The sequence below is a fragment of the Mus caroli genome, chromosome 18 (genome assembly GCF_900094665.2).
Source record: "Mus caroli chromosome 18, CAROLI_EIJ_v1.1, whole genome shotgun sequence".
NCBI lineage: Eukaryota > Metazoa > Chordata > Mammalia > Rodentia > Muridae > Mus > Mus caroli.
This window is the reverse complement of record NC_034587.1, coordinates 28,998,700-29,020,299: the sequence shown is the minus strand read 5'-3', so window position 1 is coordinate 29,020,299 and position 21,600 is coordinate 28,998,700. Positions and strand designations below refer to the sequence as shown.

The 21,600-nt window shown below is 41.5% G+C and overlaps 1 protein-coding gene across 9 annotated transcripts in view; it reads right to left on the bottom strand.

The window, feature by feature from the left end:
• The window catches only part of Sap130 (Sin3A associated protein 130), an 84,084-nt gene that overhangs the window by 47,721 nt on the left and 14,763 nt on the right, over positions 1-21,600 (bottom strand). For all 9 annotated transcript variants that reach the window (XM_029471853.1, XM_021150423.2, XM_021150426.2 and 6 more), the window contains 6 exons: positions 20,888-20,999; positions 19,933-20,057; positions 16,699-16,823; positions 4,299-4,446; positions 4,061-4,151; positions 3,779-3,883 (listed from right to left, as the gene is read on the bottom strand). In XM_029471853.1, coding sequence (XP_029327713.1) covers positions 3,779-3,883; positions 4,061-4,151; positions 4,299-4,446; positions 16,699-16,823; positions 19,933-20,057; positions 20,888-20,999 — 706 coding nt within the window. The remainder of the gene's footprint in view (positions 1-3,778; positions 3,884-4,060; positions 4,152-4,298; positions 4,447-16,698; positions 16,824-19,932; positions 20,058-20,887; positions 21,000-21,600) is intronic.

Below are 21,600 nucleotides of genomic sequence, written 5' to 3'. Positions count from 1 at the left end.
CACAAAATAGTAAAATTGATATAAGAGAAACCTACAGACAACATCACCCTAAATAAAACCTTGAAGCAATCCCACTGAAATCAGGAATGAGACATTCCTTTTCAATACTGTGCTTGAAGCACTAGTAAGGCCAAGAGAAGGAAAATAAAGGTATACATAGAGGAAAGGAAGTGAAATGTGTCCTTTGCAGATGATATACATAAAAGATCCAAAAACTTCTATGAGAAAACTAGAAAAGATCAACAATTTCAATAATGCGATAAAGAATCAATTTCCAAAAATCATTAACTTTTCTATACACACTGTGATAGCTAATATTTTGTTGATGGCTAACTTTATATTTAAAAGTTTAAATTTTCTGGGTTTAAGAGAACTATAAAGTAAAATTAGACTTCCAAATTTTAAGTGTCATCAAGAGTTGATCTTTATAATTGCCTGGTTTTATACTGTGTTTCATGAAAGGTGATGGGTCACAAGGCCAACCCTGTTTCTGCTTCTGTAAGCAAAAGCTTGCTTTGCTCAAGATGAGCTTCTGCTTTCAGGAAAAGAGGATGTGACTTTGTGTTTTCTGTCTTTCTAACCCTAACTGAGGGGTTATATGCTATATTTAGGCATCCCCAATTCTCTTCTCTAAATAAAAGCCTCTTTTTAAATAAAAATTTTTCATGGTCAGACTGGTGAATCTGTGAACCACAGACTATAGCAGCCATCAACAAGCAGATAGAGAAAGAGCTCATGAACGTACTCTACTCACAAGAGTTTCAAAGAGAATCGAGTATCTAGGAATAAGCCTAAACAAGGAGGTAGAAAGACCCAGACAAAGAAAATGTTAAATACTGAGAAACTACAACATGTAAAGATGTCCTATGTACATGGATTGGTATGATTAATATGGTTAAAACGTCATTCTACTGAAAGCCATTTACAGATTCAATATAATCCCAATCAAAATCCTCATCTCATTCTTCACAGGAATAGGAAAAGACAAAACAAAACAAACAAACAAAAAAACTCAACCAACCAACCAACCAAAAAAACCCTACTCTAAAATTCATTTGGAACGACAAAAGACCCCAGATAGCCAAAACAATCCTGAGTAAAATAGAACCACCACCCTGGACTGGAGGGATTACCATTCTAAAGCTCAAGACATATTACAGAGTCACAGGCTCAGCACAAAAATAGATACGGAGAGCAATAGAGAAAGTTGAAGAAGAGAACAAGAGGACTTGTTCTACAGCCATGCAATATAAAATAGATACGGAGAGCAATAGAGAAAGTTGAAGAAGAGAACAAGAGGACTTGTTCTACAGCCATCCAATATAAAATGCCAACACATATACTGGGAAAAGATAGTCTTCCACAGATGGTGCTGGGACAAATGGATGTTCACATTACAAGAATGAAATTAGACCCATATCTCTCTATCATTTTGCACAAAAAAACAATTCCAAATGGATCAAAGACCTAAGGGTAAAACTTTAAACTCTCAGCTAAAAGGCAGGCTCTATAGGATACAGGTTTAGGAAAGGACTTTCTGAATAAAATTACATTTGTCCAGGAACTGAGACCAACAATTGACACGTGGGAAAGCTTCTGAACATATAAAGAAATGACCAACCAGGTGAAGAGGATGGATCTTCTATTGAAATGGGATGGGAGAATATTTGCCAAATATTCATCTGACAGAACATTACTATCCAGAATATATAAAGTCTAAAGGAAAAGGGTAAAAAGTAAAAAAGAAAAACAGACAGACAACTCATTTAAGTAAATGAGCTTGGGATCTAAACAGAATTCTCTAAAGAATTAAAAATGGCTAAGGAAAATCTCAAAAATATGTTCATTGTCTCTAACAACTTGGGAAATACAAAATCAAAACAACTTTTGAGATTTCATCTTACCCCAGGCAAAATGGCAAATATTAACAACACAATGGAGAGGATTTAGGGAAAGAGAACCCTTTGACTGTTGGTGGGACTGCAAACTGGTTCAGCTATTTTAGAAAGGCATGTGGAGAACTCTCAAAAAGCTAAAAGTAAATCTACCATATGACTCCTCTACACCACATCTTGACACATGTCCAAAGGTCTTGACATCCTACTTTGAAGATGCATGCATGCTCTGTCATGTAGTTCACTACCACTCTGAAGAAATGTAAATAACCTAGTTGTCCTTCAACTGCTGAACGAATCATGAAAATGTGGTATGTCAACACACTGAATACTATTCACTGGTGTGAAGAAAAATGTAATCATGGAATTTTCAGGTAAATGGGTGGAACTAGAACATACCATAATGAGTTGAGGGAAAAGTGGAAAATGGAGGATCAATTTTATTAGGATGTGGAAAGGAGATAAATACTGAAGGAGGAAGGCAAGTAGAATAACAGTTGAAGATATGTGAAAGTTAATTATTATCTGTCTACCTAAAACTACATTTAAGATCTGTAAGACTAACACACACACACACACACACACACACACACACAGAGACACACACAGACACACACAGACACAGAATTGAAATGAAAATTTCCCATCTGGGCTGACAATGCTTTCTCCACTATCCAACAAAATTCCCAACACCAGAAATGAGCAGTCTGTCTGTCTTTGTTGGTGAGGGCTGTCTAAAAGACTTCTGAAGCATAGGCTATTTCTGAAGTCCTTGGTTGCACCCTACAAGTGAAAAGTCTATTTCAGAAACTCCACATACTTTAGACACAGAGCATAGAGGACTTATGCTGGGTCTGACCTGAAAGTTTCCTCCATGAGAGGTAGCTTTCATGGTACCCCAAGTCTCTAGTCAAACCTCTGAGGGAGAAAAGCAAAGAATTGTATACCATGCATGACATATATAACCCACAACAATGACCAGCAGGGCATGATAACCCTAAGGGTGAATTAATGGTACACATATGTAGCATTACATACAGGTGGCAGGCAAAAGCTCTTTAGTTTTCTACTGATAACTGGGGAAAGCTGAGAGTAGGTAAATGATATTCCTTGGAAAGAGCTGCCCGGCCACCATTAGTTATCCAGCACCAAGTGGCCAGCACTGAGCTCATAGACACACTGGTAACATATGAACAGAGCAGGTTGTATTTAGGAATATGTTTGTGTAACAATATTTATATATGTATATATAACAATTTAAAAAGAGGCCATGAATTTCAAAGAGGAGGGGAGTGTGCATGGGAGGGGCTGGAAGGAGAAAAGATACACTTTAATCTCAAAACTTAAAATATTATTAAAAACAACAGATGATGCAGAAGCAAGCTAGACTGGTTATGATGCTGTGAAAAAGAAAGGGCTAAGCTACAACCAGTGATTTCAATAAACTCCATTAGGATAAAAAAAAAAAACAATAAAATAAAAGTCTAATTCTGGAGGCTGGGAGATGGTTCACTTGGTAAAGGGTTTGCTGTGAAAATGTACACCCGAGACTAGGTTTAGAAACCATGGAAAAAAGGTGGGCATAGCACCATGTGCCTGTAATCTCAACAGACAGAAACGAGCAAATTCCTAGGGCTTACTGGCCAATTAGCCTAGTCAAAATAGAAAGCTCTAGGTTCAGTGATTGACAGTTTCAAAAAACTGAGGTAGTATGCATGTATACTGAACACAGACACACAGACATAAAAAGTACACAAAGTCAAATTCAGAGTTGCTTTGAAAATCAACAATAAGGAAACAATCCTACCACCTTTGACATGAAGGCCTGGTCATATGGGCTGCAAATTCCTCAAAGGCTTTTGTGCGACATGTCCAACACTTACCAACTGGGATATTTGAAGTGGTCACAGCAGTAGCATGGGATGAATGGGAGGGCATTGTCATGGTAACAATTGTACTTGTGGGAGCTTGTGTGTGCGACACAGATCCTGAAAAGAGGGTAAAAAAAAATCCTTAACAGCAGTTTCCCTGTACGCGGTACAGACTCTTTAAAAACCTTGGGAAAGCTCTTGGGGAAAGAGAAAAGAGTTTTCCTCTGAAGGTGAAAAATGCCGAGCGATTGCCTCCCTCCTGCCTGGCGCGCTGACGGAAGGATCCCGACTTACCAGCTGTGCTTGTTGAAGGAAGCGTGCTGGTCGCCAGAATAGGTGCTACTGTAGCCGCAGCCACCGGTGTGCCAGTGCTAAAGATGGTTTTCTGTGAGGGGACCCCAGAACACAGTTATACACAAGAATCTTTCCTAGTCTAGCCAGTCTAAAAGTGCTGACTCACTTCACACTGGCAGGCCCTTGACCAAGTCAGCATGGTTCTAGTTTATCCCTCAGGTGGTGTCACAGTTCTTACCTGAGCCATTGTATGGAGCTGCTGTTTCGGAGTCCCTAACGCAGGATGAGAAGGTAGTGTGATTCTTGTTGTCACATCTCGAGACTGTGCAGGACGCTGGATACTAATGGCTGCAGATGGTGGATGCTGGATAGATAAAGTGGGCCGACTGTGGGGAAAGTGGTACCATGTAACTCATAAGTTCTTCACAGACACAACATAGGTAGTCAAAGAAGGCGCCTTGTCCTTATGATCATACAAATTACTTCAATTTTTAGTTAAGACAATAATGAAATAAATGGCCCTTGGGTTTCATTCTTGTGGCTGGTTGCCATCTTGCTTCAAAAGGTAGCAATATATACCCAAACAATGTATAAATTATCTCACAGTCATGATGAAGTTAACACTTGTAAGAATTTCGTTTGCATTTATTTATGTGTGTATGTAGGCACACACATGAACAAAGTACATGTGGAGATCAGAGGATAATTTGTAGGAGTTGTTTTTCTTCTACTGTGTGGGTTTTGGGATTAAGCTCGGGGTATCAGGGTTAGAACCACTTTTCTGGCCCACCATTTTCCCCCATAAAGCTGAAGAAGGAACCCAAGGGAGTCTTGAGTATGCTAACAAGGGCTTTGTCACTACTTATACCTGAGGCCTTGGCCTTTTAAGACAGGGTCTACTTTGTTACCCAGACTGGTCTTGAGTTTGAGATCTTTGCCTTCTAAGTTTGAGGATTTTGGATGAAATAATGAAATAATATCTCATACTTGGTGACATTTGAAAGAACATACTTATACCAATCATAGTTTGTTGTGGAGAATTCCAAAGACAAACAATGAAGTTCTCATGTTATGAATTTTTGACAAGTTTCCTAAGGAAAGATTACAAATAACTATGACTGGTGTGCATAGACGCTTGAAGTCCTGACCTTTCCCCGAGTTTTATAACTTTGTACTCAGCGGAGTAACCGCACTGAAATACAAGCTTGTGGTTATGACTAGTAAGAGGGATGCAAGCACACACTGTATGGCACACTCACTGGCAGCAAGCTACAAAACTAACGATGGCGAAAGACTAAAGTTGGCTTCTTAAAGAAAGGGGAGGGGTTTATATGGATTGCACTGAGTAGTGGGGTGGTCATAATTCTTTGCCTCAAGAAGTGAGGCACAAGATTCACAAGGATCATCTGTGCCCAGGAGTTCCAGACCAGCCTGAGAAACAGTATACTAAGACCCCGCTTCATAAACAAGAACAAACAAACAAGCAAGCATATTTAGAGAGTATGTAGCTATTTGAGAAGGAAAATTTGGATCCATACCTCATGGGCTACCAGGATAAATATTGAATGAATCAAAGATGTTTGGCAACTAAAAATATACATAAAGAAAAGATGGGAGAATTCTTTCCTGAGCCTGTAGTGAGGGACCCACAGAGTGGAAAGAGAGAATCTACTCCGAAAAGCTGACCTCTATCTCTGCTCATGCACTGAGGCACATACGCCACATAAATGCACACAGACAATGAACAACTATAAAACCCGTCTCTTCTCCCTCTCCCATCATCATCATTTTGGATGGAGTTCCTAGGCTCCTGCTGCAGCTTTCTCAGTGCCGCCATTACAGAGGCAGACCACCACCTTCAACTCATTCTCACTCTTAAGAAGGGAGGCAGGCAGTGACAGCACACATGTACAATCCTAGCATGTGGAGAGGACGGAGTTCAAACTGTCTTAAGAACTCAGTCATTTGTGTTAAACAAATATATAAAGAAAACAAGAAGGAATGCATGATTACAGTTTAGCATATTTACAACCCAGTAACTGGGGAGACAAGGGCAGGTGGACCATGTTTGAAGCCAGCTGTAAAGAATCAAAATCTAACAAATATTTGCCATTCAGAGATAGAAGTGGTGGTTCCTGGCTAGGAACCCAGCACTTGGGAGGCTGAGGGAGGAGATCAAAACACTGCAAACCAGTGGCAGCTATAGAAGGGGAGAGCTGAGCTCAAGCAATAGGTATTACTCCTTCCTTCTCAGATTTTCAAAGTACGAGGTATAAACTGGTATAAACTCAGGCAGCTAATCAGATGTTAGCTGTAGACAATTCCAACTACCTAGTTCTATGATTAATTTTTGCAATTTATGTTACAGATGTATTTGCACAAATGAAAATGGCACAGTATACAATGTGTTATCATACTGTCATAGATAATGTTCTATGTATTATCTATGGGACTAGACACATCCTGAACCCATTTATGAGGGACTGTTATAGTGCTACTAACTGTGACAGAATATTAGGTGTTGAAATGGGAAGCTTTCAATGTATTATATGAAAGCAGGAGAAAGAAGTAAAGATTCTTGAGGGGTAAAAGGGATAAAATAAAAACGTATTCAAATTCGAATGTATCAGCATGCACGAACACTGGAAGAGTATTTTCGAAGCTGTGCAAGGTTTCCTTAGAAAGACAGTGTGGCTGAGGATTCAGCTTAGTTGGCATGTATGCCTGGCAAGCTTGGAGCTCTGGATTCACTAACTAGAACTGCATAAACCAGGTGTGGTGGTGCATGTCTGCAGGTCTAGCACTTGAAAAGAAGACTAGAGGATTAGAAGTTCAAGGTCATCCTTGGCCACATTTATAGGCCAATTTTGTATCAGTCCTCACTTTCAAAAAACAAAACAAAGCCCCCAAAAGAGTGGGCTAGAAAGCTGGCTCAGTGGTTAAGAGGAAGGACTACTCTTGCAGAGGACCCTGGTTTGGACCCACACAGCATGTCACAACTATCTCTCAACTGTAGTTCCAGGACATCGAACACCCTCTTCTAGCCTGCACCATGTGGAACATACACACACATTCAGGTAACAAAATTATACATGCTTGCTTCTGCAGCACATGTAGTAAAAGTGGAACAAGACAGAGAACATGCAAATGTGTGAGGAATTCTATGTTAAAAATACTCGTAAAGTAAAAATAAGTGAACCTGTGTCATTTGGAAGAGCAGAGCTCTTAACTGCTACACCATCCTTCCCGCTCCCCAAATACACCTACATACATACAGGGTCTTTTGAGACAGAGTCTTTCTACTTAACCCTGGCTGTCCTGGAACTATGGCGACCTGACTCCAGACTGGCTTCAAATTCACCTTTGCCTCCTGGGTGCCGGGAATACCCACCATGTCTAGGAAAATACAGTAGGTGCTTTGTTGTTTTGTTTATATATATACTTTGTGTGTGTGTGTGTGTATGTGTATGTTTTAGGATTTTATGTGTATTGGCGCTGCACGTATATCTGTGCACCACATGTGTGCAGTGCCCAGCAGAGGCCAGAAAAAATAAACCAATCTTTAAGGAGGAAAATAAAGGGCTTCCAAGATGACAGAGAAAACCCTGGTGTCTGGTGCCATGGTGCCAGCAGCATTTCCAGAGTGAGCATATGCGCTGCCATGAGCTTCCCAAGCTGCTTGAACAGACAATGCTGTATGAACTGTGCTATTCACAACCATGTGGTTGGGAACCAAATTTATGAAGCTCCAAGTGTGAATAGTCACGTTCCAATTTAGACCTGCTGGTACCACCCCATTTCTTAAGCACTGAAAAATTGCCCTCCAGGAGAAAAATAAAACAAAATAGAACTCATACTAAAAATAAAAATAAAAAAAAAATGGTAAAAAAAAAAGCAAGCAAGCAAGCAAGCAAGCTGGTAACCGAGAACTGAGGAGCGTAAATGCTTCTTCCGTATCTTTTCATGCTCTCCCCTTTTGGAACCACTCGGCTATTGAGTTCGGAGACAGGAGACGTAGCCTGCCAAGAGCAGATGGCAGTGTGGAGGAAACAGGGAGATTTACAAGGCCGTGTTTATGAAGCTTTGGCTTTGAACAATTTCAGACAAGCAAAACTAGCTTTATGTTAAATTATAATAAACTGTAAGACTATACCAAAGAAGTAGGTTGCCTTGCTTGACAAAGGGGAAGAAACACAAGGAAACTGAAAAAGTGCATTAGATAAGAATAGTGATATTGTTCCGGGGATCTGAGTGAGATACCCAGGATTCTCATAATAGAATGAGAGGACTCCTTCAAGTTGTCCTGAGTTCCATGTGTGCCATGACACGTACGTGAGTGAGCACATATGTATGAACATAAAATAAAATACAGTAATTTAAAAAAGATGCTGGTACTGCACCTCATAGAGAAAAGAATCACTTTTTTTTGTTTGTTTGTTTGGTTTTTCGAGACAGGGTTTCTCTGTGTAGCCCTGGCTGTCCTGGAACTCACTCTGTAGACCAGGCTGGCCTTGAACTCAGAAATCCACCTGCCTCTGCCTCCCAAGTGCTGGGATTAAAGGCGTGCACCACCACGCCCGGCTGAAAAGAATCACTTTTAAGTGACTTGTTAGTGGGATGAAGTCTGAGAACAGAGAGAGCTTTTCACTAAGCTAAGTCAGTGATCTATTGGCAGCAATAATCTATAAAGGACTAAGTTACAAGAAGACTCACAGCTTTGATTTAGTATATCATGGATTATCATATGATAATGAAGAACAAGTACTTAAGCTAGTATTTTAAGGAAGCAGCATTTGTAGTCTAAGGAAAAGATACACATACATGACATCTAAGACAGCAAGCCAGGAAATGGCTCAGTGGGTAAAGTGTTCACCTTGCATACACAAGAGCACGGGTTCACGTCCCAACGACCCAAGTGATGGTTGGAGGCAGATAGGTGGATCCAGGGAGACATAAAAGGCCAGCCAGCCTGGCCTATGTGACGGAGTTGTAGGCTAACGAGAGACCCCATCTCAAATGAAAGATGGATAGTACCTGAAGACTGACTGACAAGTCAAGGTTGTCTTACTCTCTCTGTATGTGGGCACCTCCACCTATAGACACACATCTTTTAAATCTAAGAAAGGAAAAACACATATTTCACTTGAAAATCCTGGTTCACAGAAAAGGACTCAAAGGAATGCCACCCTAGAACAATGAGCACCTAGTCCTTAGATTCGAATGTTACTTTTCACTAGAACACAGTATGTCTGGAAAAACTGCTATTTTCAAAAGCAGAGAAGCAGAGACAGTGAGAGTGAGCTTGTGGTAGTACATACCAAAAAGAAGTATTCAAAGATTAATAGTTCCCAAAAGAACAGCAGAGGAAAACAGGACAGAAGAGAGTCATCTTCTGAGACAAATGGGGGGGGGGGGGGGGGGGGGGGGGGAAGGCGGTCTGTTGGGGGTTTTAAGACACAGCGAGTAAATGGAACATCCATCAAGTCTTTGGCGAAAACCTCTGCTAAACACATTCAGTTGTCAAATGAGGCCACCCAGGTAGAAACTGCTCTATAACTTGCTAATAAGTTCTCTGATACTTTATTATTAAATAATAAAGTGGTCAACTTTTTTACTCCTCCCAAGTTACAGAGGAAATCAAACTTTCTTTCGTTTTGAGACAGAGTCTAACTATGCAGTTCAGCTGGCTTTCAACCGTGTTACACAACCTCAGCTAGCTCTGGAATTGCCATTGTCCTGTCTCAGCCTCCTGACTTCTTTGTGCTGGGGAAATCAGAGGTGGACTAGGTCCGAGGGCTAGAAGCCAAGGATATAGGGCTAAACAAGGAATTGAAATATGGGTCAGTGAGCCCCATGTGTAATATGCTGCGACCCATGGAAGAGACTTTTAATTCGAGCGGCCCATCTTCAATTGCAGGACAGAAGTAGTGGCCAAGAAAACTAACATAGGACACTGGGTCTTCAACTCAGTGTATTGCCTTGGCTATAAAAAGAACAAATTACAGATGATTCATTTAGAACGAAATTAAATCAAAAATGAAAACTCAAAGCCAGACATAGTGGCTCACATCTAAAATCCTTGCAGCTAAAAGGCTTAAGCACAGGGACTGCTGAGAGTTCCAGGATAGCATAGCAGCTTAGTACACTCCAGGTCAGTCTGGAGCCTACAGAATGAGGAAAGAGGGAGGGCGAGGGAGGATCAGAAGTGTGTGTGTGTGTGTGTGTGCCTAGGAAATCACAAGCTACTGAAACTCATGGAAGTAACTGTATCTATGAAACGAAAACAAGACAAATACATGCCCACAGGAAGGAGACAAAAACCAATGCTCAGAGGTCAAGACAGAAGCAGGAGATACCTGCCCAGTTATTTCAGGAAAGATGGCACGATGAAGAGGTTAATATGGGAACCAATGCTGTAGTAAACACAGGAAGGAACAATTGTGCATGCTTGTGGTCCATGCTGCTTTGGGCTGAAAGGGCTGAGGCTAAGAAACACTTGAGCTGAGACAACACAGCAAGAAAGTATCTCAAACAAAACAGTTACAAAATGAAGGAGGCCCAGTGTGGTGGTCAATACCTTTAATCCCAACACTGAGAGGCAGAGGCAGGCAGACCTCTATGAGTTTTAGGCTAGCCGAAATCTATACAGTAAAACTATCTTAAAGAACCAAAGCAAACTAAGGAGGATCATGAGTGTACCTTAAAGAGAAAAAGCTACTTAAAAAGTGACAATAGAGATAATTGGGCACCACTTCCTAAATAAAACGGAGTAGAAATAATATAGAAAGAATTCAAGAAAACTTTTGTATCTTCTCCCCAAGAAAGGGTTTCTCTGCAGAGCTGGTTGTCCTAGATCTTGATCTGTAGCTCAGGCTGGTCTCAAACTTACAGAGATCTTCCTCTCTCTGTATTTTGAGTGCTGGGATCTAAGGTGTATACCACCATGCCTAATTAAGAACACTTTTTATAAGTAACATTTTATGCTACAGATTGAAAAAGTATCTATTTAAAAATGACTTATATGCAAGTCACAACAAATCATATATCAGGGATGGTGCTACTGCTCAGTGGCAGAGCGCTCCCCTTGTGTGCCCGAGGCCCTAGGTTCAAAGCTCAATACTGGAAAAAAAAAGTTGCTGAACTCCATAAAGTAACATGTATAATAAGTCACGTGTGTAATTAAGGTTTTTGAGAGGTTAGAAGACAAACCAGGCTTAGCTTCAGACTTCTCTAGAGCCCATTCAGCTTTAGAAGACAGGAGACATACCTATGAAGTACTCAGAGAAAGAATAGAGAAACAGTACACAAATACGGAAAATCAGCCAGAATATAGAAGAGTTCAACAACTGGACCACAGTTGCAGTAGCCGTGAAAATGAAGTCCGAGGAAATGAAGTCCAAGCACGTGAAAAGTCACAGCGCTGCTCCTCCATGAGAAGAGACCTTTTAGAGCTGGAGAATCAATCACTAGGAGAGTATGAGGCATGCTTAAGCCCTGCACTCTGTCTCTGGCGTGAATGCACACACAAACACACATAAGGTTGTCTTTTGAAGAAAGACAAATTTTATCAATCAAGTGAAATTAGAGGAAAGGAACTGGTTAAAGGATGGAGATACAGTACTGAATGTACTTACCAGGAGGAGGAAGCCTCCCTACCTCCTGTCTCCCGTTTCACATCGTGTTAACTCTGAACCATGTTCATTATATTGGTTTATCTTAAGAGTTTGGGAGAATTCTATGGAACCACACAGGCCTGGCGCTTGTCGGAGAGAGAGTGCACTGAATTTTTTCTTCTACTTCTTTCATAGAAATTGGTCTGTTTATACTTGTTATATCCAGATTACAAAGAAACTGGGTATTAGGAATTTATTATAATTATAGATGCAAGTAGGAAAAACCCCAATAACTAAGTTTTTTCCTATATAATTTACCAGGAAATTACATGCCAAGAGCAATGCCTAACACAGAAGAATACTCAAAAGCCTGTGTGATGGAACACTCAGCACTCATTTGGCAAGACCAAGGGCACCGTGCTCAAACACTCCGGAGAAGGTGCTTTACAAACGTCACCTAAAACAAGGCCCTGAACCTCCTTTTCATTGGACACCCAAGTCAAATGTCACCATACCACTTGAATGTAATAAAAATCATAGCTAATATAAAAATAAAACAATAGGGCTGGAGAGATGGCTCAGTGGTTAAGAGCACTGACTGCTCTTCCAGAGGTCCTGAGTTCAATTCTCAGCAACCACATGGTGGCTCAAAACCATCTATAACGGGATTGGATGCCCTCTTCTAGTGTGTCTGAAGACAGCTACAGTGTACTCACATAAATAAAATAAATCTTGAAAAAAAAAAAAACAAACTGGGGGCTGGTGAGATGGCTCAGTGGGTAAGAGCACCTGACTGCTCTTCCGAAGGTCCGGAGTTCAAATCCCAGCAACCACATGGCGGCTCACAACCATCCGTAACAAGACCTGGTGCCCTCTTCTGGAGTGTCTGAAGACAGCTACACTGTACTTACATATAATAAATAAATAAATCTTTAAAAACATATATAAAACAGTTTATACTGGGCAGTTGTTTCTGTATCTCTTAGGCAATATCTTAGTAGAGACAGTCTCTGTCTGTCTGTCTGTCTGTCTGTCTGTCTGCTCTACCAGCACCAGTTCTGCAGGTGTGCTGCTATGATTCCTGCTATGAGGGCATTGACCTAAGCCTCTGACCCTGTCAGCAAGCCACCAATGAATGATTTCTTCTGTAAGAGTCACCTTGGTTATGGTTCTTGTCTCAGCCAGAGAACACTCCCTCAGGCAGTAGGAACAGAAGTCCTAGTCACTGTATCTCGACTAAAAATTCGTAAGAGTTGTATTCTAGGCCTCTTCATTTCAACCATCCTGGATATACTCAAGACAGAGCCCACATGTTAATAAACTGGAACTTCATGACTTCTAGCAGAGGGATCTCCTCAACCACCCACCGACAATAATCATAGTTACTTCACAGATAAAAGGCAAATTCAGGACTGAAGTCATGGCTCAGTGGTTAAGATCATATGATGGTCTTCCAGGACTCAGGTTCTAGTCTTAGCATCGTATCATGTGGGTCACAGCAGCTGAAACTCCACCTCCAGGGGCACTCGACACCACTGGCCTCTGCAGGTACCTACACACTCATGTGCACATACCTACACATAGACATACATATTGAGAAATATTAAAAATAAATATAAAATTATCCAAATATTCACTAACAAAAAGGTTCTACACTGATCCCTCATCAACCAGACTTGACCTCTATGGCTCAGCAGTTTTTCTTAAAAACAGGTCCCTGTGTTACCTAAATTAGTCGCAAACTCCTGGACTCAAGTGATCTCTATCTTAACCTTGTGGCTATCTGAGACACACAGCACAGCACAGCACCTAGCCTTTCTACACATTTCTCCATTCTGTTAGCATCCCCTTTCAGATACCCAACCATCCCACTGTACCTACTGAATTGGTAATTTGTCTGCAGCAAAATATAATACACTGTATCTTCAATCTTTTTTGGAGTTTATACTTGCTTCAGTGAAGATGGATGCTCACTCTCCCTGAGAACACTCCCCTTTAGCCTCTCTGAACCACAGCACTTGCCCTTTGCACTACAATGTGATACCTCCAGGCAATAGCAATGAAATATCTTGGCCTGAAATATCTTGGCTTAGATCCAAGGAAGTGTGTTGAGAACTGCACTGTTTTATGGGACAAAGGTTTCTACTCTTACAGAAACATGCTTTAATTATGAAAAATGAAGATTTTAAATCCTTTCTTACCATTCCTTAGCATCTAAGTATCAAATTAGGATGTCTCTTTAGTATACTGTGTGAAAGTGCCTGATTTGAAAATTGCAGTTTGATAACCTCAAGACTTGCCCAAAGCCATTATATAATATTAAAAAGTTTCTATATACACAAGGAACATTTGTCAGATAGGGGGTGGCAGAAATTTTTGTCAGGTATATTATTTATATATCACATGTTTATATATTTTATTTATATATACTTATATATAATTTATGTTTTATATTATTTCTCTCTATATTTATACATATCATTTGTCAGTTATACATTAATACGGTGCTAATATACAAAATATATAAGGAACTACAAATAGTAAACAGCAAACAGAATGATACTTCCACTATATAAATGACCTAATAAATGAACAGACAGTTGTCAGAAGAAACAGAAATGACTATCAAGGAAATACGAATTCAAATTTTGCAGATTCCACTTTACCCCAGTCAGAATGATAATTGTCAAGAAAACAAATGACCAGCAGACAGCTCAGGGGCTTGCCTGCTGCGAAGCCTCATCATCTGAGGTCCATTTCTGGGACCTTCATGGTAGGAGACAGGAGACTCCCAAGAGCTGCCTTCTTCTGACTTCCTCGAGTCTATCTTGGCATGTACATGGCCACATAAATCCACAAAATAAGTAAATGTAATGTACATAAGAAAGAAAACAACTGTTAACAACGAGGATGTGGGTAAAGGGGACCCCGCATTCACTAATGATGGACATGTAAACTTGAATGAACAGGGTAGAGGTTTCTCAAAGAAATAAAATGTAGCTGGGTGTGGTGGCGTACACCTTTAATCGCAGCACTCGGGAGGCAGAGGCAGGTGGATTTCTGAGATCCAGGACAGCTAGTGCTACACAAAGAAACCCTGTCTCGAAAAAAACAAAAAAAAACCAAAACAAAAGAAACAAACAAAAAAAAGAGATAAAATGTACAATTACCATGATACTCAGGTAACCCACCCCACAGGCGCATTCCCAAGACCCCTGTCCTACCACAGAGATACTGGTATACCCACGTTTATTATTGTTCTACTTGCAGCAGTAAGGAGGCAAGAGTCAGCTTAGATGCCATTAACAGAAAAATGGGCAACAAAAATGTGGTGCACACACGTGGAGTTTTATTTAGTAATAACAATGAAATCTGCAAGACACCTCATGGATCTGGAAATTATTAAGTGAGGCAATCTAGACTCAACCAACAGGTAAACTCTCAATTGCAAAACCTTGTTTTTCATTTTTATGTATGTATGTATGTTGTATGTATGTATGTATGTAGTATGCATGCATGCATGCATGCATGTGTGTGTATGAGCATAGGCCTTGAAACTAGAGTGAGGAGAGGCAATGTGACTTAACATGTGACTTAACAGGACGGAAGAGGACGGGAGGAAGGAGGACGGGGCCCCACAACCCAGGCAAGGCTAGGCAGATCTGTCAGGGTAAAAGCACTTTCTGTGCAACCCGAGAAGCCAAATTTGAATCCTCAGAACCTACATCAAAGCAGAAGATGAAGCCTGACTGACTGGAATCCAGAGCTCCTACAGAGATGGGAGGCAGAGGCAGGAGGATGCCTGGAAGATCACTGCTAGCTTCTATATGCTGAGAAAAAAATAAGAGCCCTTGTGCCCGACAAAGTAGAAGGTTAGGACAGACATTGAGGTTGCCCTCTGATCTCCACGCGCTGTGCTGCAGCTCACCCATTCAGAGACACATGCACTGAGTGTGGAGTCAGCCATACAGAATCCTAGTACTTTGTGTGCCAATGAAAAACAAACAGAGGGGCTGGAGAAATGGCTCAGCAGTTACCAACACTGCCTACTCTTGCAAAGGTTCAGTTCGCAGGACCCACATGGTAGCTAGCTCACAACCACCCACAAGCTGTGGGTCCCAGGGAAGCCAATGCCCTCTTCTGATGACCACAAAGCATTAGGCATACATGTGGTGCACATACATACACGTGGGCAAATATTCATAGCCACGAAACAAACAGAAAAACCTACAAAACCAAAACAAACATAAAAATTTGAGTTCCTGATTTGAATTTTATGATAAAAGTAATTAAATGATTTATGGTTAAAAATTATGGGATTAGAATAGAATTTCCAACAATTTTGCGAATAGTCTTAAATTTTTAAGCCATTTCGTAGTACATATTACATAAATATGTACCGACAAGTATAAAATCAAAACATCAACGAACTATGTGAAATGCTGAAAAGGCTCTGTGTTGGCTAAGATGCACTGAGCCAAGAGTTAATTAGGTAAACTAAACAGCATATCTGCCTCACTGCTGTGGAAACTCCCATTCATCTTTAATAAATGATAAAATTATTATGTACATATGTACATACTAAAGAGTTGTTTTAAAATACATTTCCTTTTTTTTTTTTTTTTTTTAAAGATTTATCTTTATTGTGTATGTACCCTTGAGGGTCAGAAGAGGAATTAGGTCCCCAAGCGTTGGGGTTGAATTGTCCAATGTTTGTGCTGGGAGCTAGATTGAGGTCCTCTCAAAGAGTGACAAGTATTCAGTCACTGATTCATTCATTGACAACAAGTACTCTTAACTGCTGAGCTATCTTTCCAGTACCATAAAGTACATTTCTTTATGACTTATTATCAGTAAATGTTTGGTGTCTGCACTTATTTTATATACCTATATATCCAGGGTCATGTGAAACTTCTTGGGAGAAAAAGTTTAAGAAGCCCCGATCTAGAGTTCAATTTAGAAAAGAGCATTTAATTACAGAGTTCAAAAAGCAAAAGGAGAGGGAAATGACTCGAGGCCCCATACCTGAGCGTCGAGTCAGCTGCGTGTGCCGCTGTTGTAGTGATGACGGGAGACTGTGCTCTGGTGGCTGAGACTGTTGCTACTACAGCAGGAGGGATCGTACTGGAGGTGGTCACAGGTGGCCGAGACTACAGGGGAGAGAAAAAATAGTTCACGTAAAGCAGAAGGCAAGACAAAATACAGCAAGCCAAAAATACTAAAACTCAGTTTTGAAACAAGAGCCTGAGATGAGGATGTCTGTGCCTGGGTGAAAGGAAGTCCTCAGCACCCTAACTTTTTTCTCGGTATGTTATCCTAAGACAAAGAACAGAATCACAAAGAATTGGCAGGAACTGTGGTGTGAGCCTGTAATCTTAGCACTTGAGGGGCTGAGACAGGAGCATTGTCTACCTGGACTACTTGAAAGATCTCAGAACTCAAAGTGGGGGTGAGAGTGGGGAGAGAACAGGACACGGCAGAGCAGGACACATGCAGCTGAATGGAAGAACGTGTGACTGGCCCTTACAAGGTTCTGGGTTCAATTCCAGCACTGCTAAACAGGCAGGGAAAATCCCTATTTTATACTAGGTGTAGTGGTACAAGTCTTTGTCACTGCACTCAAAAAGCAGAGGCAGACAATCTTTGTGAAATGCAGGCCAGGCTGACTTAGTGGTACAAGTCTTTGTCACTGCACTCAAAAAGCAGAGGCAGACAATCTTTGTGAAATGCAGGCCAGGCTGACTTAGAGAGTTCAAGGCCAGCCAAGGCTACATAATGAGATTGTCTCAATACAAACACACACTCCTATCTTGCCCATGAATTTTTAAAAAATGATTAATTTTATTTATATGAGTACACTGTAGCTATCTTCAGACACACCAGAAGAGGGCATTGGATCCCATAACAGATGGTTCTGAGCTACCATGTGGTTGTCAGGAATTGAACTCAGGATCTCTGGAAGAGCAGGCAGTGCTCTTAGCCACTGAGCCATCTTTCCAGCCTACTCACAACTTTTTAGTAAAACTAGAATAAAAGTACTAGCCTAGTCTTCTTAGAAACTGAAATTTAACTGTTTGGTCTGGCATTGCATAGTTTACTGTGGTACTGAGTGGACATTTAAAATCCATAGGAGTGCCTTGCACAAAGGACCTCTGAGGTTACTGGCTGGCGTTTTGGGCTCTGAGGCCAAATCAGGATACAAAGGGCAAAAAGGATGAGAAGCCTCTATGCTGACAGAAGTCAAGGTGCTCCAAATGGCATAGAAACCCTCAGGTGTTCGGACGATTTCTACATTTTCACACAACAAGTTAGCCCTAACCCTTACTGTTGTATCTGTATGTAAGCCTTCTGAGAAAGGAGCTTCGTTCGAGAAGCCATCAATCACCCAGTCACCATTCCCACCACCCCAGTCCTGATCCACCCTTTTCCTGACCTTCAGATGCAAGTGAATCACCAAGTCCTGCCTGCTCTTGCTCTTGTATGTGTGTGCATGTGAGGTAACTTGTCCTCTCCTTCAACCATGTAGGACGGAGGTGGATGCAGGCTCTCCAGTCTGAGAGCTAATGCTCTCTAATGCACTCAAGTTCCACTGCCCACTCTTTCCCCTTATGTTAACCTCTGCCCTCATCTGCTGCTCCTACTCTACAAAGCTGCCCACATTAGGCCCACCACTGCTGCATTCTCCTCAACAGTGAGCGCTTTGATCTGGTTCTAAGTCTCCTTAATCTCTGATATATTCCATGCACATTCCTGAGGATGAAATGTCATATATTCTGTTGGCAGGAAGATCTTTTGCCTTCCTCTCACTGTTTACGTTAGTTCTGTACTGGTCCTTATTGGAAGAATTCGGGGGAGGGTCTCATGCAACCCAGGCTGGCCTCTACTGTGGTTAAGGAAGATGCTGACTTCTGCCTCTCCTGCTTTACCTGCAATGTGCTGGCATCACACATGGGCTACCACATCTGCACTCTGGTTTTTGTTGTTTTGAGATACTGTCTTTCTACATAGGTCTGTCTGGCCTAGATCTCAGAGCTCAGCCTGCCTTTGTCTCTCCCAAGTGCTGAAATTAAAGGTGTGAACTGCCACACCTGCTTTTTTTTTTTTCAGATTTATTTATTTTATGTATATGAGTACATTGTAGATGTCTTCAGACACACCAGAAGAGGGCATCAGATTCCATTACAGATGGTTCTGAGCCACTATATGGTTGCTGGGAATTGGAACTCAGGACCTCTGGAAGAGTAGTTGGTGCTCTTAACCACTGAGCCATCTCTCCAGTTCACCACGCCAGCTTTTAAAGACCAGCTAATTCACAAATATTACCCTCTTGACCTGAAAGTACTAGAACTCCCACCTTCTCTCTGTAACTGGGTTAGACACAGCTTTATATTGTCTATAAAATCAAGTGCATGCCCCATGGTTTGGAGTCCTTACTTGGAAGCACCACTGAATCTTTTCCTTTTCTTCCCTTTGAGATTTAAAAACAATTCTTTTTTATGTGTATGGGCATCATGCCTGCATGAATAACTGTGTAGTACAGGCACATAGGACATGTGGCGGTCAGGAGAGGGCACTGGATCCCCTGGAACTCAAGTTACAGATGGTTGTTAGCCATCATGTGGGTACTGAGAATGGACCTAGATCCTCTGAAAGAACAACTATTGCTCTTTAACTCCTGAGCCATCTCTTCTGAACCTGCATCTCCTTCTGACACAGCACAATTCTATTAGGACTGAGATTACAGAATTCCTTGAATAAAAATAAACAAGGTTCAAGTGTAGTTCAGCTACTAGAGTGCTTGCCTGGCATGAATAGGCCTTGGGTTTGATTCTCACTATGGAAGAAGGGATGAGTGTGTGTGGTGGGGGGATGAGAGGGAGACTACCAGATGTATTTAGTAGTTGAAAGTTACCTGAAAAGGGAGACATTTATTTCCATGCATAAAATGTACATAAGCCTTTTTGGTGCTCACAAAGCTCTCTCCAAATTACAATCCTCCTCTATCTTAGCTAGCCTTTCTCAGCACTATAGCCACCACTGTCGTCCTTGCTCCTGTTCATTCTCTACACCAGTTATCTTGTCACTTTTCCATCAAACTCTTAATGTTCCTGTTCTACACTTGCACTGCTCAAAGGGCATCCTCCAAGCTTTGCAAAGAGAAGTAAATGAGTTTATGGAGCCCCTCAGTGTCCAGCAGAACGCACGGCTATGGTAAGGCACAGAAGCCAGACTGGCTGAGCATCCCTGACCCCAACATGCCTGGATTGGCTGGTGAATGAGGTGCTGTACTGCTGGCTGCGCCGTAGCAGCATTTGGCAGCTGTGAAGTTGGCCTCAGGACTGTGGTTACTTTAGAGCTGGACATCACAGCAGCAGCAGCTGCACCTGAAAAGACAAAAATTATCAGCATGGCTTATAGAAGCATTACTTAATAAAGCTAAGTCTGTTCTCTAGGAAAGGCATAACTGCCAAGCCTGGGCAGCATGTGGATCTCCAGCTCCAGTACACTACCTACACTTATTTTATTATGAAGAAAAGTAAGAAAATGTGTATTCAAAGACTATGTGTTTTGTTTTTAAATTTGTTTATATGCATTTTAGGAGGTATGCAATTAATGTGGTTTGCTGCTACAAGAGCAGCACAGTATGGTACCACTGCCTAGATTGTGTCTAAACCAGAAACACATTAGTCACCAGTAATGTTGTCAGCTTCTCATGCTGCCTTTGTGACCTTAGTGCAGACATCTAGAGTGTACAAAGGCAAATAGTGTCTTAGCATTTCTAGTAAGGCAGCCTGTGTGTGATACCACGGACTCCTAAGAGTCAATGAATGACTGCTGGAGTTCCAGGCACAGCAGGGCTGCACTGCAAAACCCTGTCACAAACACAACACAACACAAGCAGCCAGGGGTGGTGTTGTGTACCTGCAATCAGCATTTAGGAGGAAACTGCAGGAGGAGCACAAGTATGAGACCAGCCAGGGTGACCTAGGTAGGCGGCCTAAAAATGACAACAAACTCTCTTCCTTAGATTTGCACAGACGTGTTCTAATGTAACTGTAAGGAGGCACATAACACATCATGTTGAAAGTTGGTACTGTTGTGGGTTCATCTCCACTGCCCTGTAACTTTAGGTTGACTGTGCACAGTCTGTCATCCTGTCCTCCAGTCAGTGTCTGTCTGCTACTGTATTTGGAGCACAATGTGCAGTTGTTACCTCGAGGTAAGTGGGAAGCTCCAATGTGAAGTGGGGGCCCGGGAGCATTGCTGCGGATTATGGACATCTGAACATTTGTGGTCATAATGTGATGCAGGTTACTGGGATGCCCCTGGAAGAAACAGCAGAGAAGACAATCTTCATGAGGATGGTCTTAGCTACTGCCTACAGAAAGTCAGTTTGCTTCAAACTGGGTCAGGCTGTTCTTGAAAACAACAACAAAAATTCCCCCTTCCTTTTTGCTGTTTGGGGAATTTCCAGGGCAAACCATGTATAATTCAAGGGCTGTACACTGATGTGCAGTCTTGAGTCAGGTCATTCCTTCCGGATACTGAGTCTTATCTACAGCTCTACCACTCTACCCATGCCCAACCTCCATTGGGAGTATCCCAGGGAAAGGGGTTCCACGAGCCTTTTCATCTACTGTGTTTTACTACTGACCCCTGTAAATGAGCAGGTCCGAAGTGAGTATACTCCAATAGCCCCAAAGAGTTACTAGACTCCAGTACCACATGAGACCTCTGACTATTTCTTTTTAGTAACTCGAATCTGCACCAGTCTTTTATACTTGTTCTCCCTTTCCTAGTCACAGGCTTATTTACCCCACCACTCTATTTTTTTAAAAATAGATCTTTATATCCATTATTCCTTATGCTACTTAAGATTTCTGAATACATGTCAGTTAATGCCTTTAATGGCTTCAGCTCATTCCC